At 44.0% G+C, this 19,930-nt stretch overlaps 1 protein-coding gene across 1 annotated transcript in view; it reads right to left on the bottom strand.

Annotated features, from left to right (window-relative positions):
- Positions 1 to 2,578: 2,578 nt before the first annotated feature.
- Positions 2,579 to 19,930, bottom strand: part of LOC134204159 (spondin-1-like) — a 42,923-nt gene continuing 25,571 nt past the window's right edge. Inside the window, exons 2-6 of the mRNA XM_062678982.1 lie at positions 4,355 to 5,868; positions 3,963 to 4,293; positions 3,727 to 3,891; positions 3,510 to 3,667; positions 2,579 to 3,431 (exon numbers count right to left, since the gene is read on the bottom strand). Coding sequence (XP_062534966.1) covers positions 3,123 to 3,431; positions 3,510 to 3,667; positions 3,727 to 3,891; positions 3,963 to 4,293; positions 4,355 to 5,868 — 2,477 coding nt within the window. The 3' untranslated portion in view covers positions 2,579 to 3,122. The remainder of the gene's footprint in view (positions 3,432 to 3,509; positions 3,668 to 3,726; positions 3,892 to 3,962; positions 4,294 to 4,354; positions 5,869 to 19,930) is intronic.

Raw genomic sequence — 19,930 nt, 5'->3', positions numbered from 1 at the left:
TATGCCTAACGTATTCTAGAGCTTCATAATCGTCGGTCTTGACTGTCTTGAGCGATATTCCTCCAGTTTCCCCGAACGTTCAGGGCCATTATGTCCGATTCCACCGCGTGCAGCCAGCGTGTTCGTGGCCTTCCACGAAGTCCCCTATCTGGTTCTCTGTTGAATATTGTTTTCGCTGTTCTTTCTTCCGACATTCGCACTAAATGACCAGCCCACTGAAATCTGCCGTATTTTATACGATCAACAATATTTTATTCTTTGAATACTTAATACAGCTCATGATTCTTGCGTCTGCGCCACACACCATTTTCTAGTTTCCCTCCGAGTATTGTGCGCAGCGCTTTTCGCTCGAAAACCACGAAAGCTCTCCGGTCGACCTCTTTTAATGTCCATGCTTCATGTCCGTAAAGGGTCACTGGTAGGATCAGAGTTACATACAGAGTAAATTTTGTTTCCATCTGCAAGTTGCGGGATCTAAGCTGGTTACGTAATCCGTAAAAGGCCCTGTTCGCAGCAGCAATAAGTCTATTATCACATATCACAAGCGTTCCAAGGTAAACAAATTCTTCAACAACTTCAAACATATCAAGCACTACCTCAGCACCAACACCACTAGGTTTTCCTCTATCTCTACCTGGCACCATGTGCTTTGTCTTGGTACAGCTATTGGTTAAGCCTATCCTCGCCGTCTCCCTCTTCAGCGGGACAAACGCCTCCACTACTGCTCTGCCATCGATTCCAATAAGGTCGATGTCGTACGCAAAGCCTAGGAGCATATGCGACCGTGTGATGATAGTGCCTCTCCTCTGCATGCCAGATCTCCTAATAGCTCCCTCTAGAGCAATGTTGAACAATAAATTAAAAAATATAAAATTTGAAAGTACATGACCCTGCTTCAATCCGTCTAAGGTCACAAACGCAGTTGACATTTCGTCTGCAATCCGAATACTTGATTTTGAGCCATCCATCGTTGCACGTATCAGTCTAATCAGTTTCGCCGGAAAACCATGTTCGGACATTATCTGCCACAGCTTATTTCTTTTCACTGAATAGTACGCTGCTTTGAAATCAATAAACAGATGGTAAGTATGCAAGTTGTACTCCCGGAATTTATCAAGGATCATCCGCAGGCTAAACATCTGATCCGTCGTTGATCGTCCCTCACGAAAACCTGCCTGGTATACGCCGATGAAGTGCTCTTTCTTATAGATTGGGCATATGAGGCCAGCCGGCAGAACTCTTCATCCTCCCATATTTTCTGGATAATGCGGTGGATTGATTGATGCAGCTGCTTACTTCTGTGTTTGAGAAGCTCAACTGGGATCTCATCCTTCCCATCAGCTTTATTGTTTTTCAGTTCGTTTAGAGCCTTCTTTACCTCGTCCAGCGTTGGTGGTTCCACAGCTTGATCGTCGCCGATTATGTCCATCCTGCTCCATAATACACCTTCATTTTCACCGTTCAACAAATCTTCAACGTGCTCCTTTCACCTGGCTACCACCATAGTCCTGTCTGTAATCCCCCCTCGGTCATTGCGCATGGCGGGCACTGGCGCAGTCTTATGCCGCGCGCCATTGACAGTTGCGTAAAACCTCCGCATATCGTTTCTATCCATGTTCTCCTTCGCTTCAGCTATCACACTCTCTTCGTGTTGTTTTTTTGCCTTTCTCGTACAACAAAGTAACCGAAAGGCTATCATTTCACTCCAAAATCGAACTTTTTATAGAAGTCTCGGAGACCCATGATGTTATATACCAATCGACTCAGCTCGTCGAGCTGAACAAATGTCTGTCTGTCCGTGTGTATGTGTGTGTGTGTGTGTGTGTGCACACGAAAACCGAAAAACATTAGCCACTTTTTCATATAGTAATTCTTAACCGATTTTCTCGCAACAAGTTGCATTCGACAAGGGACAAAGCCTTGTTGATCACTATTGAATTTGATAACGATTGACCATTGCGTTTAAAAGTTATTAAGAAAATGGGATCGAACTATATAAGCGCCATATAAGGTTGGTGTCTTGGCTAAATGCGAGAAAGGCAGTATCACCACTCGGTGAATTAAGTTGGTTTTTTTTTATCTTCGGTGTACTTGCCACACAAGATACATAATCATGCATTGGTGGGCATAGACATGTGTTAATAGAACACTAAGGGGCCGTACACATATTACGTAATCACTTATGAAGGGAGGGAGGGTTTGTTGTTTTCTCACGCACCATATAAATAAAAAAATCATTTGTATGAAAAAAATCTTACATGGTGGGAGGAGAGGTTGAAAAACCCAGAAAAATTGCTTACGTTATTAGTGTACGACCTCTGAGTTGAAAAACAGGCCAAGTTCCAGTAGGAATGTAGATCCATAGAAGAAGAAGAAAATCCTCGATCTACTTTATCTATGTGGAAACATTACATCGAATGACCCTTTCTCCTTCACAGTTACAACTTATGCCAAATAACCCACTCTTTTGTTACAGTTCAAAATTATGCCAAGTGTTCGTTATGCCAAATGGCGTTATACAAATGATTCCTCTTACATAAGGATTTCTCAACTCATCTATTTAAATATTGAAACAATGTTGAATTTTCACTCTTTAATATGCATCAATTGTTTTGTTTTATTCTTGAATCACTAAAACATTGGATTCGGGTTTCTTTGCTGTTACATCATCATCACTTTCAATATTGTTATACTTATATGCGTATTGTGTTTGAGTAAGTTTTTACACATCCAATTGATTGCTTTTTCAATTCTTTCATGTCCGAAATATTATTATTTTTTGATCAATTTATGTTTGCTTTTCATTTTAGTTTAAAATGCTGCTGATTCGTCGACCCGATTTTATATTGTACAAAAAGGTTTTCCCTATTTCACTTAAATGTATATGTTGATATAGTGATTACACTTTTATTTGATAATCCTCTACAACTCCGTTCAAAATAATTTCCAGTTAAATAATAGGTTTCAACTTTATCAGTAAATATACTTATATATTATGAGTATTCTATTAAACAAACAGTCTAAACAATGATTCAACTACAGTTCTCGAACAAATAATTCAATGAAACAATAAACAAATCTCACCTACTTTCTCCATCGTCTAGCCCGACCACGTGTCTTTTTCAATTGCCCAGCAAACAGGGCATGATATCACATTTCCGTTCCTCGAGCCTATGCGGACAGTGCCGGGCATGTTCCGAGTTCAGCACGTAGCGCGTTCGCTGCTGGACGGCGTAGTCACCACACGTCTTGCTGCAGGGGGACCACGCCGACCAGGCCGAGTAGTCGCACTCGATCGGTTCCGGCGTGTACCGGGTGCTGGGTCCCCATGAAGGATTGGTGTCGTGCCGAGAGGAGTCACAGTGCACGAAGCAGCGTTCCACTTTGCGCAGTTTCCGTGGACAGCGGTGGCCGCCGTTTGATGGATGTGCCTAAATGAGAATGGAACAGAGTACACTCGATAATAATTTTCCGATATTGGCCGGAACATTGAAATCAATTAGGCTTACCAAAATGGTTCGACTTTTTACGCGGAAACCTTCACCACAGGTTGCATTGCAAGGGCCTCGCTTCCAGTGCGAAGTCTTGCAGTCCTGCTTGAAGTCCGACGAGTAGTCGGGGTTAATGATCGTTTGATCTCTGATCGGGATATTCGTGAATTTTCGATCTGTTGAATACGTTGATATTACTAGAGTTCCATAAGTCTATCTAAAAAGTGTCACATACCTTTACTGCAGGTGTCCAAGCAATCTTCCCGGGACATAAAGTTGTTATTGTTTCCACCACATCCTGTAAAGAACAGGATCGAGCAGTCATTTTTATCACTGTCGAAGTACCATCTCGTTTGTGAATCTCGACAATTTCCAGGTTTCGGTTCCAGGAAGCACAGTTCTTTAAGGGAGAAACCCCGATTAGTCTTTATTTATTCCCAAATTTTAGATTTTTTTTAGAAAAAGACTTACCAGGAACACCGTACAACCCATCGCATGCAGGAAGATCGTGGCCACAAGTTACCTCTTCTACGGTCTCCACACCGTAGCAAGGATCATCCCGATCAATGGTCAAGCCATTGTCGTAATCGGCTCCACCTGACTCGTCATCGTCCTCTTCGTCATCATCGTTGTTGGTTGGCCTTCTCCGTGCCAGGTAGTAATTAACGAAGCGCTTGTGATGCATTTTGGTGTTCAGTGCAGCGCTCAGCGGCATACGGGTGCGCATTTTACGACCCAAGCCACACGTGACACTGCATGGTCCCCATTCGGACCACTGGGACATCTTGCAGTCCGGGTTGATCTGAGAATAAAGAAGCATCAGAAGATTTTTTCAAAGGTATTAAAATAATTCATATGCTCACATCAGCGCTAATCACCGGTTGCGAAATGTCTCCTGCACACTCCTCACTGCATGGTGCCGTCTGCTGCAACCTCGGCGGATTGGGCATCCTTTCACACTTCTTGCGGGCTCCCTTTTTCTTGTACTTTCTCGATCGCGTTTTGTTACCCTTACCGCACGGGGTACTGCACTCACTCCACGGACCCCACTCAGTTACCTCGCACTCCGGGTCACTCTGATAGATGGTGTCCAACTCCTGGCTGGTCTGATAGTCACAGTCCCGTTCCGGACCAACGCATGGTCTCCTTTCGAACAGTTTCTTTTTGCAATCCGCCTGCTTGGCTTTGACCGGGTATTTGAACACTCGACGACGAGTTTGGCGACCTTTTCCGCAGCGGGAACTGCATTCGGTCCACTCGTCCCATGGTTCTGTTTCGCAAGCCTGTTTCGACTCGTTGTCTTCGTCATCGGTTTCACAGTTCTTTTCATAGAGCCTTTGACGGGAAAGGTAAATTCGGGCGAGTGGTTTCATCTCAACTCCACTAGAATCGTAGAACGGCGACCGAGGGTCATTGGGATAGTTCGACTTAATTCTTCGGATAGCATCCGGCGGGTTAGTTGGTTGGTCTGGGGAAATATAAGTGGGACCACTGTCGGTTCCGGCGTCCCATGGATACAAATTTAGAATCTTATTTTCAATCCAGGAACAGTTGGCCAGACACAGCTCCAGTCCGGAAACCCCAACGATCCAATCCGGTGAGGGGTCCAACATCGAAACAATCGACACCAAATGATGGTTGGAATCCACCCTAAATACGGCAAATGTCTTTCCAGTAACATTGGGATACGATATGCCTCTAGCTTTGATAATCGTGCGGATTTTGTCACTTTGGTTCTTCAGCTCACTCTCCAACATCCGAGTTGAGCCATGTTCCGCCACTTGCTTCAACCCTTCACTCGCCACCTGACCATATTCCCAGAAACGATAATCTACCGTATGAGAAGCTCCAATAACATCACTAAACCTTGTCAACCATCCATTCGAAGGGAAATCCTTCGGGTGGGTATGCCTGGACCATAGTCCTTCGAAAGTCAATTCGTATTTTGCTTCATCGCATGCGCAGCATTCCTTGAGTACAACAGGCTGCGTATCCACGGAATCAGCTTCATCTTCGCAGAATATCTTACTCAATGGACCATCGTCCATGTACCACACGTCGCGATGTTCCACGACGGTCGTACGAATCGCTATGCAACCGCTTCCGGCCGGTGGCGCAACCCAGTTCACCTGGATTTCACTCTTCGGTATCGAGCTGGTTTGGGTCACTGCATTGGGACAGCGCTCACTGAATTTGGTCAGAGCGTCTCCCAGCAGATTAAACGTACCTACGTGGTGCAGTACACCATTGTTCTGCGGTTCGGGGCGGCTGAGGGTCAGTTCCTTCTCGGCCGCAAGGAAGAATCCGGAAAACTTGTGCGGCACCTGCATGGACCGGATGCCGACCAGGCTGACTGTGAAATAAAAAAAATGAAAATCTTACATATACAGGACAAAATACTTCATGCTTACAGGGGAAAAAAAGAGTCCGAGAAGGGGAAGTCCGATAAGGACTGACGAGTGATGACCCATAAAAATTTTTCTGAAGATAATTAAAAAAACCGTGTAAATCGCACTTTTTTGCGCGACGTTCTTTATTGATCTTGCCCTTTTTCGGACTATGTCCTGTCTGGCAAACGACATTTACGTACGCCCATATGACATGTTCGACCAAATGCTTTGTTCTGCCAAACAACCATGGGCCTCATTGCGCATCTCGATTCGACAGCACTTTCCTACGGGAGCTTATATGATTTGCTCGTTTCGAGTCGCGATGTACAATGCCACCCCAGTTCAGCCAAACGAAATATTCAACTGAACGACTTTTCGGCCAAATGATAGACCGGTCATTTTGGTTATTGGATAACAAAAAATTCGACCAAATTGATTAAACTTGATTGATTAAACTAATTGGTGAGAGATCGGACGTGTGATTCAAGTATGACGTCTACTACTTTTTGGGATTTCTAGCCGCCCCTCCGCCTCTGTCACGCTTTTTTGTATACCTAATAAATGTGCTGTCACGAAATCTTAGACCCCCTCCCCCCTTAAAGCCTGTGACATCATTTTTGAACGACCCTGAACGTGTTCGCAATAGAACGCAAAATCGTCGAGAGTTTTGAGTTAGTGCATTTGGTGCGTGAATAAGTAGTGCAAGATTGATCGCGTTCGTATTAAGACGCAAAATAGTCAAGAGATCATCCGAGTTTGTGCATTGTGTGGTCGGAGAGTAAATTAATTAGTGCATAATTGGACGCGTTTGTAACAGGAGAGTAAGTAAATTAATTGTTGTGCTTACGGACGTGTTTCAGGTAGAACCAAGAACATTAGCGAAATCCCCGGTCAGTGAGTAGAGGGCCCGATTAGACGTGTTCGGATTATAACGCGGAATTGTCGCAAACCGTGTGCGGTCAGTGAGTAAATAAACTAGTGCGTTATTGAACGTGTTTTATATAGAACGCGGAGCATTTGCAAGATTAGGGTTACATTGGACGGTTAGTAAGTAAATACATGAATATATTAATAACATTTCATAATATATTTCTATTGACAAACGCTCTATACAATATTGTCGAAAGAGCTCCCTACTATTTACCCAACACACTAACACAAATTGTCCTTCCCGAGACATATCGGAAGGTAGTATGGGTTCCTGGATCTTCAATATATGTTGAGAAAGTGAATTAAGCCATGGAACCGAAGAAAAAAAGTCATTATCCTAAAATCCGTTTTGAAGGACGATAATAAAACAACAATTATTTTCACGCGTTGAAGGCTGGTTTACAGTTCGGAAAAAGTGTCACGGGATTTGGTTTCCCATGTATTTTCAAAAGGGCGGAAATTTTGTTTTCTGTGCCCAAATTTCCTCTTTAAAAATGCATGGGGGACCAAGCCCCGTGACACGTTTCCCTAATTTTAAAGGACGGATGGATTTTCGTCCCCGTGCATTCTAAGGCTACCTTACACCTCGGGAAAAAATCTGGCCGGATCAATACAATCGCACTCCAATTTATATAGAACTAACTGACCCGGCGAACTTTGTCTCGCCAAAAATTGATCAATTATTTTCTGATACAATTTTATGCGTCCACAATTTATTTAGAAAACAAATCGGTTCTTCAGAATGATCTCTCATTTTTGTTTTTACAACTTTTTTTAAAAATATATATAGATGATCAAAATTTTAAAATTCTATGCAAATTGTACGGGCTGCGAAATGATGAGTTGACATCCGGGAAGGGGCGCCTAACATAGCTCTGATCCTCACAAGTTCCAATATTCACGCTTCCACGGGTCTTCTGATGACAATTGACCGCCAGCTAAGGGTTGCGTACTTAGCTGGTAGTGCAGCCTGGGCACTGTTGTCCTTCTGACATCAGCTAGAGTGAGAGGGTGCGTCCTGTGGGGTCTGCCTATGATGTGGTGGGGTTGCTGCATGTGTCCCCAAGCAGGCCCTATCAAAGCGACCGTGTGCCGCTCAAAGCGCACTAGCCTAGTCCTGGTTTTGGGTGGGACTTTGACCCGACTGATCGAGCGTCCGTCCACCAGGGAGGTGCGGCTCCAACAGCGTCTGTTCTGCCATCCAGCGGCTGAGTATGAAATGCTATTCCCCGGAAGCTATACCTAAGATGGCAGCCCCATCCCGGTGGATAGGGAACCTTGGGCCAACAACCTACTGTTCCCGAAACATCAATTTGTTCGAGAATCCGATAATGAAAGAATACGGACTGATTTTACGGCGACGACTCTTAGCGCGAAACAACAGACACGAATAGGAACATGGAACGTTTTAACCCTAGCCCAGCAGGGTAAATTGGCACAACTTGCCAATGAGGCACGCCGCATGAAGCTTGAGATCCTGGGACTGGGTGAAGTCCGTTGGTCAAACTTTGGAGAACACAGAACGCCGTCGGGACAAGTTCTGCTATACTCTGGTTTACGAGGTGAACCCGGCATCGCGGAGTTGGCTTCCTACTAAGCGTTCAAGCACACTATGCGCTATCCAGCTTTTTACGCAGGTCATGCCATAAATTTTGAATCACCCCGTTTGCTGTGTCCACTATAATATTCATAATATTGGTCAAAGTATGCATTGTTATTTTGAAAAATATTGATTAGACATGGAAACGTCAACATGTTTAATGTTTTCATATTCGCTTTCAATGTTATAGGTTTTAAACACATTTTCTTTTCTTTCAGCCAATTCAAGAGCTACTGAAGACATTTTATTATTAAACATCTTTGGAACAAGTGAAGGTGGACTCAAAGCTAGGAAAAGTCTCCTTTCTGTCGAATATTACTGACTTGAAGCGCACAAGTCGTTACTTTGGCGTGAATGTGGTACTGATGCCGTTCAGCACCTTTATTCGAAGTCAATAATACTCTTTACTCGTGTTTCGTGTTTCATAACCGCGTATTGTGACTGGCACCATTACCTCTTTGGAGTTGACACACGTTAAAGACACCAATTATCTGTCCGGATGTCTTCTAGAACAGCGGTTCTCAACCTGGGGTACATGTACCCCTGGGGGTACCTTCGCTGGCCTCAGGGGGTACCTCGGATAAAAATGCGTAATGGCGGATGTATTACAGTTCCAATCAAAACGTTGAATGAACATTAAATAAATAAACAAACATATTTAAAAAAAATATTCAATCTACATAATTAATGTACGAAATAAATGTTGTATGAAATGTTGAGAATACGGTTCTGAACTAAAATCTGGAGTCTAAAGATTTGGAAGCCGTCATTTAAGAGACGTGAGGGGTTTTTTCCGAAAAGTTCAGTTGCTTCGTTGCTAGAGCCTGCTTTCAAGAAGTTCAGAAGCCTCCTTCCAAGAGGCTCAGGCCTCCTTCCAAGAGGCTCAGAAGCCTCCTTCAAGAGGCTCAGAAGCCTCCTTCCAAGAGGCTCAGGAAGCCTCCTTCCAAGAGGCTCAAGCCTCCTTCCAAGAGGCTCAGGCCTCCTATCAAGAGGCTCGGAAGCCTCCTTTCAAGAGGCACGGAAGCCTTCTTCCAAGAGGCTCAGAAGCCTTCTTCCAAGAGGCTCAGAAGCCTCCTTCCAAGAGGCTCAGAAGCCTCCTTTCAAGAGGCTCAGAAGCCTCCTTCCAAGAAGCTCAGAAGCCTCCTTCCAAGAGGCTCAGAAGCCTCCTTTCAAGAGGCTCAGAACCCTCCTTCCAAGAAGCTCAGAAGCTTCCTCCCAAGAGGCTCAGAAGCCTCCTCCCAAGAGGCTCAGAAGCCTCTTCCCAAGAGGCTCAGAAGCCTCTTCCCAAGAGGCCTCAAAGCCTCCTTCCAAGAGGCCTCAAGCCTCCTTCCAAGAGGCTCAGAAGCCTCCTTCCAAAAGGCCTCGAGCCTCCTTCCAAAGGCTCAAGCCTCCTTCCAAGAGGCTCAGAAGCCTCCTTCCAAGAGGCTCAGAAGCCTCCTTCCAAGAGGCTCAAGCCTCCTTCCAAGAGGCTCAGAAGCCTCCTTCCAAGAGGCTCAAGCCTCCTTCCAAGAGGCTCAGGCCTCCTTCCAAGAGGCTCAGAAGCCTCCTTCCAAGAGGCTCAGAAGCCTCCTTCCAAGAGGCTCAGAGCCTCCTTCCAAGAGGCTCAGAAGCCTCCTTCCAAGAGGCTCAGAGCCTCCTTCCAAGAGGCTCGGAAGCCTCCTTCCAAGAGGCTCAAGCCTCCTTCCAAGAGGCTCAGGCCTCCTTCCAAGAGGCTCAGAAGCCTCCTTCCAAGAGGCTCAGAAGCCTCCTTCCAAGAGGCTCAGAAGCCTCCTTCCAAGAGGCTCAGGCCTCCTTCCAAGAGGCTCAGGAAGCCTCCTTCCAAGAGGCTCGGAAGCCTCCTTCCAAGAGGCTCAGAAGCCTCCTTCCAAGAGGCTCAAGCCTCCTTCCAAGAGGCTCAGAAGCCTCCTTCCAAGAGGCTCAGAGCCTCCTTCCAAGAGGCTCAAGCCTCCTTCCAAGAGGCTCAGGCCTCCTTCCAAGAGGCTCAGAAGCCTCCTTCCAAGAGGCTCAGAGCCTCCTTCCAAGAGGCTCGGAAGCCTCCTTCCAAGAGGCTCGAGCCTCCTTCCAAGAGGCTCAGAAGCCTCCTTCCAAGAGGCTCAGAAGCCTCCTTCCAAGAGGCTCAGAAGCCTCCTTCCAAGAGGCTCAGAAGCCTCCTTCCAAGAGGCTCAAGCCTCCTTCCAAGAGGCTCAGAAGCCTCCTTCCAAGAGGCTCAGAAGCCTCCTTCCAAGAGGCTCAGAAGCCTCCTTCCAAGAGGCTCAGAAGCCTCCTTCCAAGAGGCTCAGGCCTCCTTCCAAGAGGCTCAAGCCTCCTTCCAAAAGGCTCAAGCCTCCTTCCAAAGGCTCAGAAGCCTCCTTCCAAGAGGCTCAGAAGCCTCCTTCCAAGAGGCTCAGAAGCCTCCTTCCAAGAGGCTCAGAAGCCTCCTTCCAAGAGGCTCAGAAGCCTCCTTCCAAGAGGCTCAGAAGCCTCCTTCCAAGAGGCTCAGGCCTCCTTCCAAGAGGCTCAGGCCTCCTTCCAAGAGGCTCAGAAGCCTCCTTCCAAGAGGCTCGGAAGCCTCCTTCCAAGAGGCTCGGAAGCCTCCTTCCAAGAGGCTCGGAAGCCTCCTTCCAAGAGGCTCGGAAGCCTCCTTCCAAGAGACTCAGAAGCCTCCTTCCAAGAGACTCAGAAGCCTCCTTCCAAGAGACTCAGAAGCCTCCTTCCAAGAGGCTCGGAAGCCTCCTTCCAAGAGGCTCGGAAGCCTCCTTCCAAGAGGCTCGGAAGCCTTCTTCCAAGAGGCTCGGCAGCCTCCTTCGAAGAGGCTCGGAAGCCTCCTTCCAAGAGGCTCGGAAGCTTCCCTTCAAGAGGCTTGGAAGCTTCCCCTCAAGAGACCCTCCCTTCAAGAGGCTTCTTTGACTCCTTTCAAGAGGCTCGGAAGCCTCCTTTCAAGAGGTTCGAAAGGCTCCTTTCAAAAAGATCGGAAGCCTTGTTACAAGAATCTCAGAAGCCTCCTTTCAAAAAAATCTCAGAAGCCTTCTTTCACGAGTCTCAAAAGCCTTCTTTCAAGAAATTCGAATTTTTTGTTCAAGAGGCTCGAAAGCATTATGTATAATTTGAATTGGAAAGTTTCACGGAATAAAGAAAATTTCAAACAACTTTTTGGATAGAAACCATGGATAATGGAGAGCCATATATCCCGTTAGCTTTCAGGTCTGTTTTTCATATATTTTGTTAACTATGCTTGTTTTCATTGAGGCTTTAAAAATAGGGGGTACCTCAATGGATGCAAAAGTTCGAAGGGGTACCTCCCAAGAAAAAGGTTGAGAACCGCTGTTCTAGAAGATACTTTTTTTTACAGATCTTTTTTTCTGTTTCAAGTGAGTTGATCGAAGATGTTTAGGCGTTGAAGTCGCGTTCAAGTCAAGAGATTTTCTGGATGAGCAAACCGAACATAATCTTAGAATAAGTTCAAGTGAGTTGATCAAGTAAAACTCGAATTGAACAGTTAAACAATTGAACGAAAGTTGACCTTTGAATGTCAATTGAATTGAACTGAGTTGATAATTCATTTGCCTAATCTAAACTTAATGACTCGCAATCATTCAAATGAAAACGGTTCTGATGTTTGTTATTTTTGTTCATCGTCTAACAAGGACTCGCTTGATGTTACAGATTTCAATCTGTATTTCTGGATTCTGGATTTCCTCCTTCCACTTCTTCAGATTTTTTTTTTCGAAAACGGTCAGCGGTCAGCGAAACTCCGGGGTTGTTCTAAGCCAATGGCTCAGAACATATATCTGGTATTTTCTTCCCTGCAGCGAAATAGTTTGGATCGGTTTGGGTGCAGCATTTTATTTTTATGTGAATTTTAATACCACCGGGGCTATGATCTACTATGCTTATGCAATATCCTGAAAAATATATTTACAGGAACATTATTTGAGTATGTTGGGCACAATATATCATATCAATCATATGAAACCTGGAGAGAAATATAATTGTATTGTATTTACCAGATACCTAATTACCCAAGGTGAAAAAATATGACAGTTCTGTGAGCAGAGTCCAGTTCATGGCTACTAAGATTTCAGCGCAAAAATTTGTACACAGCATATGTCAAATTCGATTCACCCCTTGTTAATTTATGGCTAGTGTAAAAAGCTGGATAAGTGAAAGGATAATCGTTGCCAGATTTAGAACACGGGTCCGAAACCTTACTATAATCCAATGTTATGCGCCAACCCGATGTGCTTTACTACAGGTGTGGACCAAATCCTAAAGTAGTATTTGTTCAACGAACTTTCGCTCTTTTGAGAGAGAAACTCTCAGCTGGGTTGCCGAAGATGGCCGATGGCAACCGAAGGTGACGTCACGTCTGACATACTCAGTACATTTTTCATAATAGACGTGACGTTTCACTTCGCCCACTGTGGGTGGCAATGTTTTGGTTATTTTCTCGACTAATACGGACATAGAGGACTTTGGCCCACACCTTTACTGAAGCACATCGGCACCAACCGATGCTGCTGATCTGCAAGACAAAGAGAATTTTTAAAGTCAACTCAATACCGTCGTTGATAGAATTCCGAAGGGTGGTATCAAGATCTGTTTGGGCGATTTCAATGCGAAGATCGGATCCGACAACTCGAACCAAGAGCGGATTATAGGACGCCATGGTCTCGAAGAAATGAGCGAAAACGGAGAGCTGTTCGCAGAATTTTCGGGGGATCGCTCTTCCCTCGTGGACCGGTTCACAAGGTCACGTAGGTCTCCCGTGACGGCTTTACAGAAAATCAAATCGACCACATCAACATCAGCCGAAAATGGAAACGGAGCCTTTTTGATGTACGGAATAAACGTAGTGCCGATATAGCGTCTGATCATCACTTCCTCATCGGCGAAATACGCTTGCACATTGCGCGGATTCGTCGGCAGGAGGAAAGAGTTGGACGACGATTCAACACACGCCGACTGGAAGATATCACGGTGAAACGGCCCTTCATTGAAGAACTGGAGACGCGTGCTGCAGATATTCCGGAAGGTGGCAGCGTGGAAGACCAATGAACCGCCATCAAGAATGCCTTCATCGCCACCAACGAGAACAATCTGGGCGAACTACGCACCCAGCGAAAACATTGGATCACCGATGAGACCTGCAGAAGATAGAGGAGCGAAGAGAATCCAAAGTCGCGATAGAGCGTTCGAAAACCAGAGGAGCCAAAGTCTTAGCCCTTCAATGATACGCGGCTCTTGAGAAGGAAGTAAAACGCTCATGTCGACGGGACAAGCGAGCGTGGGCAGACTCTCTGGCCGACGAAGGAGAGAGAGCCGCCGCAACCGGGGACATTCGCCTCCTCTACGATATCTTACGACGCTTAAGCGGGGCGAAGATGAATGCAACGATGCCTGTGAAAGACGCGAATGATCAGTTATTGATCGACCCAACTGACCAGCTGAAACGCTGGTTCGAGCACTTCGAACAACTTTTTTAAGTGCCAGCCAGGCCATCACCACGTCGGCATGATCTGCCTAGGATCCGACGTATAACACGCGTCAATACCGAAGCTCCATCACTGCTAGAGATTCAAACAGCCATACAAAGCATGAAATCGAATAAAGCCCCAGGGGTCGACCGCATATCAGCCGAGATGCTCAAAGCTGACCCCATGACATCCGCTCAACTACTGCATCGTTTATTTCGTAATATCTGGGACACCGCAACATTCCCGGTCGACTGGATGGAAAGTATCTTAGTAAAGGTGCCCAAAAAGGGTGACCTGACTGTATGCGATAACTGGCGAGGCATTATGTTGCTGTGTACCGTTCTCAAAGTTCTATGCAAAATTATCCTAGCCCGGATTCAGGAGAAGATCGATGCGACTCTCCGGCGGCAGCAAGCCGGATTCCGTGCCGGAAGATCCTGTGTGGACCATATTGTCACGCTCCGCATCATTCTGGAGCAGGTCAACGAATTCCAAGAGTCCCTTTACTTGATATTCATTGACTACGAAAAAGCTTTCGACCGCAGACGCAAGGGGGTTCCTGAGAAAATCATCGGCCTCATCGAAGCACAGTACGAGGCCTTTTCGTGTAGAGTGCTGCACAATGGGGTCCTGTCCGACCCTATCCGGGTCGTAGCTGGTGTGAGGCAAAGATGTATTCTATCACCGTTACTGTTCCTCATCGTAATCGACGAGATTCTGCCCAGACAACCACACATCGCATAAGAATGCACGAATAACATCGTTTACCGATCAAAATTTCATCAAAATCGTTTATTTATGAATTTTCCCGCATAGTAGGCTATTTTACGAGTTAATTCCAGTTTCATTTGTTGTCATCGCATATTCCTGCAAACAAACTCAAATGAAATCGGATTATCTGTCAAACAGAGTTTGTTATCACAAACTACATCGCAATGTATAACAAACGAACTCGCATAAAAATCGTGCACATCGCATACACTACCGTGCAACGTCGGATAAGAAATACATATACATCGCCTCCACTTTAGTACGTAAAAAGCGTTTTCGCGACTGGTATGCGATGAAAATTGTGTGCATAGGCATCGCAATATCGAAAAACAATTGTATTATGCATGCATTCTGGTTGTCTGGGTGGTAGATGCGATTGACCGTGAACCAAACCGCGGGCTGTTATGGCAGCCTATAACCATGGAGCACCTAAATGACTTCGAATTGGCGGATGATGTTGCACTCCTCGCGCAACGGCGCTCTGATATGCAGAGTAAGCTCAACGACCTTGCCGAGCGCTCCTCTTCGGCAGGTTTAGTCATCAACGTCAACAAAACCAAATCGTTGGATGTAAACACGGTGACTCCTTCCAGTTTCACAGTAGCCGGGCAACCAGTGGAGAATGTTGAAAGCTTCCAATATCTTGGTAGCCAAATGGCGTCAGACGGCAGTACCAACATAGACATAGGTGCACGGATCAAGAAAGTAACGGCTGCCTTTGCGAGTTTAGGAAATATCTGGAAAAACAGGCAGTTAAGTGAACGCACCAAAATACGAATTTTCAACTCTAACGTGAAATCTATGCTGTTATACGCTAGTGAAACATGGTGTGTATCAGTGGAGAACACTCAACGGCTGCAGGTGTTCATTAACAGATGCCTGCGGTATATAATTCGGGCCTGGTGGCCTCACAACTGGATCTCAAACAACGAGCTCCATCGTCGTTGTCACCAGAGGCCCATAGCAACAGAAATTCGGAATCGGAAGTGGGGCTGGGTCGGCCAAACTCTATGTAGGTACGCAAACGAAATCTGTAAACAAGCATTAGACTGGAACCCAGCGGGACATCGCAGCAGAGGCAGACCCAGAGGCTCATGGCGGCGACGCTTCAATAAAGAAATAAAAGAAGTCGACCGAAATCTAACCTGGCCACAGGTTAAAGCGATAGCCGGGCAACGCTCAGGATGGAGATCTTTCAAGTCGGCTCTTTGCACCACCGAAGGTGTACAGGATCCATAAGTAAGTAAGTAAATGCAAATTGTACGAAAAATCGTTTCATCGAATAAATTGGGTTTTGATTTTCAAAGCATTCAAATTTCATCATAACATTTTTCCTCTTAAAAGAAGAAGAAAACGAATATAAATTAGCAAACATTGGGCTGTCTATTATTGAGCGTGACAGTAATTCAGCTGAAATTGGACAGTGATCACACGGATTAAACGTATACGAACGTAGTACGAAAATACATCACGTACTTCTGGGTGAGTTCGTGAATGAATCAAATTGATTATGATATACAGCAGTATTATTGACCCTATTGAAACAATTTTCAAGGAATATCAAATTTAAATGTATTTCCACAATATATGAAAGGCTACAAGAAATGCTTTTGTATAATGAATAAGGCAAACTGGTTTGGTCTGTGGTTTTGCTAATGTTTATGCAATTTGAATATGAGTATTCTGCTTCATCGAAGTTTTTCACAACAGAATTTATATTCTTCAGTAAATAATGCAATAAATGAGAATAATTTTGGCTCTTGAACCCGTATGTTTTGTCTTTATTTGATTAGTACGTCAAACATCGTCGCATGCTCGAAATAATAGAATAGGAAATTAATCCCAAAAATCGCCCATCTTGGAAACTATGTGTTTTTCCAATATTATTTTCATGAGCGCATAGCAATGGAACAATGACAGATTTTTCATTTACTTTTTATTTATAAACTCATCTACGATTTAAATCACGAGTGAGTTAAAACGCACCAAACTCAGTTGAATGATCCATTCGAATTATCGTAGGTTTTCTTTTGTTCTCCTTCGTTAAAAACAGTAAGTCGACGTTCTGACATAGAACAATGCTAGGAATTTTATTCAAATAGGCGTGATTGATTTTTGGAACGACTATTGTTATCTTCATTCAAACTATTTTGTTAATAAAAAATGAGTGAAACGATGCGATTTAGCATGAAAAACTCAGGCGTAATGTATTCCTTCAAAATCGATAGATGATTGGGATTTGTGAATGATTTTACACTGAGCACCATAAACTAGGTGTAGCCTACTATGAAGATTGTTGCCTACTTTTTTCTGCTACTGCCAGCTGGAACGTCACTCGTTCATTCGACAACAAACGCTGCTGAATAAGCGGTATATTAGGAAGGTGGTCGGTTGTCGGCACCATTTTGTTCTTGATGCATAACTTTCGCCCAAATGAACAAAATGGTGATTTTTGGATACCAATGGAAGCCTATATGTATAAGATTATAACTGGTGAAGAAATTTGATTTATTTTATCTTTCTGAAAAGTTTTAAAAGTGGTCGGTTGTCGGCACCCCAAAAAACGATTGTAAACGTTCTTTGCTTCAAAGACGAACATTTTTCTAATCAGCAAAATTGTGTTCTATGGACTTGATAGTCAGCGGAATACCAAGTGGAATATGCTCCTGTCGTCCAAGATCAAAAAGAATTAGAAAAAAATTTCATTGAAAAAAACTTTTTTTTCTTGTTTCCAAAATTAAGCATTTATTCAGCATTTGGGATAACACGATGATACTTTAATGCCCAGGGAAGTCGAGACAATTTCCAAACCGAAAATTGCCTAGACCGGCACCGGGAATCGAACCCAGGCCACCTCTCAGCATGGTATGGTATTTTAGTCGCGCATCTTACCGCTAGGCTTAGGAGGGCCCGCATATAATGCCTCTTAGGGGCGATTTCTTCACCCCCGCTTAGTCGCTAAACCATGTTTAAGCGTATGGGTAAGCCCCGCTCGAGAGTTAAGCGGAGGTAAAGAAATTGGCCCTTAAATGCTTTATTTAATGCTTACTGGTAACCTGGGTATTATTATAGTTTTTATATAATTATTCCTCACGTTTTCAAGGGTTTCTGAATATTTTATTTTAATTTGAGAGGGTTTGAAAAAAAAATTCTTCTAAAAATGTTGTCTCTTCAATGTCCAACATCCCCCCCCACCCCAATTCCATATACCATTTCATACTATTTGAAATAGTCAATTTTTCAATTAACGGCCACGGCCACATGGCGCTGGTATAGACACGGGTAAAGCAGAACATCCAATAGCACTGAAAAACGTGAAAGCTGACATGTATTTGATGAACCCTGAACTGATATCGCATCTGACTGAGAAGCTAATTTTAAGCAAGCGAATGGTGTCCTTGCTCAAGAGCACAAAGTTATCGGTTTTCAAGGCTTTTCGCGCTAGTTGGAGGATGAAATGGAGAACCAGCTGGCGAGCATGATTTCGGTTGTTGTCAATTGGAAAGATCGCAGGGAAGTGCTATTTACTACGCATATGTGCTATTTCGAAAAAAATCGTTTCAGGTGGTTCGAAACGAAATTCCGCAGAATTTCGCGGAATTTGAGCATAGCGAAATCTGATTTCTCGATTTCGTTTCGTCTGGTAAAATTTCAAAAAATTTCGCTGGAAAAACTAGCTTTTAACGAAATTTGAAAGAATTCCGCGGAATTTTGAAACAAATTTAAACTTAAACCATACTGCTTTGTATGGTAGTGTATTATAAATTTTTTTTTGCCGCGCCGCTGAACAAAATCATAAAGTTGTTTACAATGTTGTGAAAACTCATATGTGAATATGTACATTATGTGGAAGATTTGGAAAATGTATTGGAGGTAACCACTTTCCCTTCGATGGGACTCGAGCCCATAAATCTACAGTACGCTACACTGGTGCTTTAACCAACTAAGCTACGAAAGACCTCCGTCGGCCTTTGCAACCTAGCGGCTACTGAACGAGTTCGAGATTCCCAAATTGGACGCATAGTCAAATCACTGGCAATCCATTTCTCAAGCCAACACTTCCACATGTGTGTAGTACACTTTCACATTAGAGGAGCGTGAGTATTTAGAATGCCTAGCGGCTATACATATTCTTGCGAAGGCCGACGGAGGTTCTTTGTAGCTTAGTTGGTTAAATCACCAGTCTAGCGTACTGTAGTGTCATGAGTTCGAGTCCCATCGAAGGGAAATTCGAATTATTGATTGATATTGAATCGAGAAAGGCATAATCACCACTGATGGATAAATTTGGGTTTTTGATGATACGTTTGCTTACACACATATAAATTAAAAGTAGAAATATCCATTTAATGTACAATAACATAAGTAAAAAAATAATTTCGCATTTTTTATGGGCCATACTGTACAAGGTTGAAACCAGCTGCCTTGAAAAATGTCAACATACATGAAGTCGATAAACAAGGAAAATGCCCATTGTGCAAATCAAACAATCACATGAGCTTGGTTAAATGTGAGCAGTTCATACAAATATAATATTGCACAAAGATTTGGAGTCAAAGATCTTATGATGTGGTACGGGACGAAGAACGTGCGGACTGTCAGGAATATGATTTTTTCTACTGTAAACCTTGAAGTTACAAGCATTAATAAAAGTTTGTATCCTCTCCTGAACGAAGAGAAGCTTATCTCAGTCCAAAATGCAACCCTCAGAATTTTAATTGGATCAAACAACGACGGCCTCATAGTTCCATTGAAAGCGGTTGGAACCATCAACCGTAGAAGATGCTAATTAATTCCATGTGTTCCTTTGTTGCAATGATCAAGATGCGGAACTGGCAGAAATAATTAAAGAAATGTTCAAAATCAATTCTGGGATTAAACAGCATGGTTCTAAAATGTCTGGAGAAAACGAGAAAGCCCTGGACATCATGAATGGAACACCATTACAATGATCGCTACGAAGTCGGACAAATTTATAGTAAAACAATTTTTCCTTTCCTGACAGTAAACCTCAGGCACTCCGCCACTTATCTATAATGGAGCAGAAAATGAATGCCGACGTGGAATTTGCCAAGCAAAAATTGAGCTACGTTTTGTTATATTTGCAGATACGTATTTCGACCGCAACTGTGTGATCGTCTTCAGTGTCTCGTACTTGACTCGACTTCGACACTGAAGACGACCACACAATTGCGGTCGAAATACGTATTTGCAAGGATAACGAAACGCAGTGGAATTAAATGGAGAGTACTAAACTCGTCTTAGACGGTTGAATACATTCCACTAAAAAGAGCT

The sequence above is a fragment of the Armigeres subalbatus genome, unplaced genomic scaffold (genome assembly GCF_024139115.2).
Source record: "Armigeres subalbatus isolate Guangzhou_Male unplaced genomic scaffold, GZ_Asu_2 Contig429, whole genome shotgun sequence".
NCBI lineage: Eukaryota > Metazoa > Arthropoda > Insecta > Diptera > Culicidae > Armigeres > Armigeres subalbatus.
Note: the sequence above shows the minus strand (reverse complement) of the source record. Positions and strands in the feature narration are given on the sequence as shown.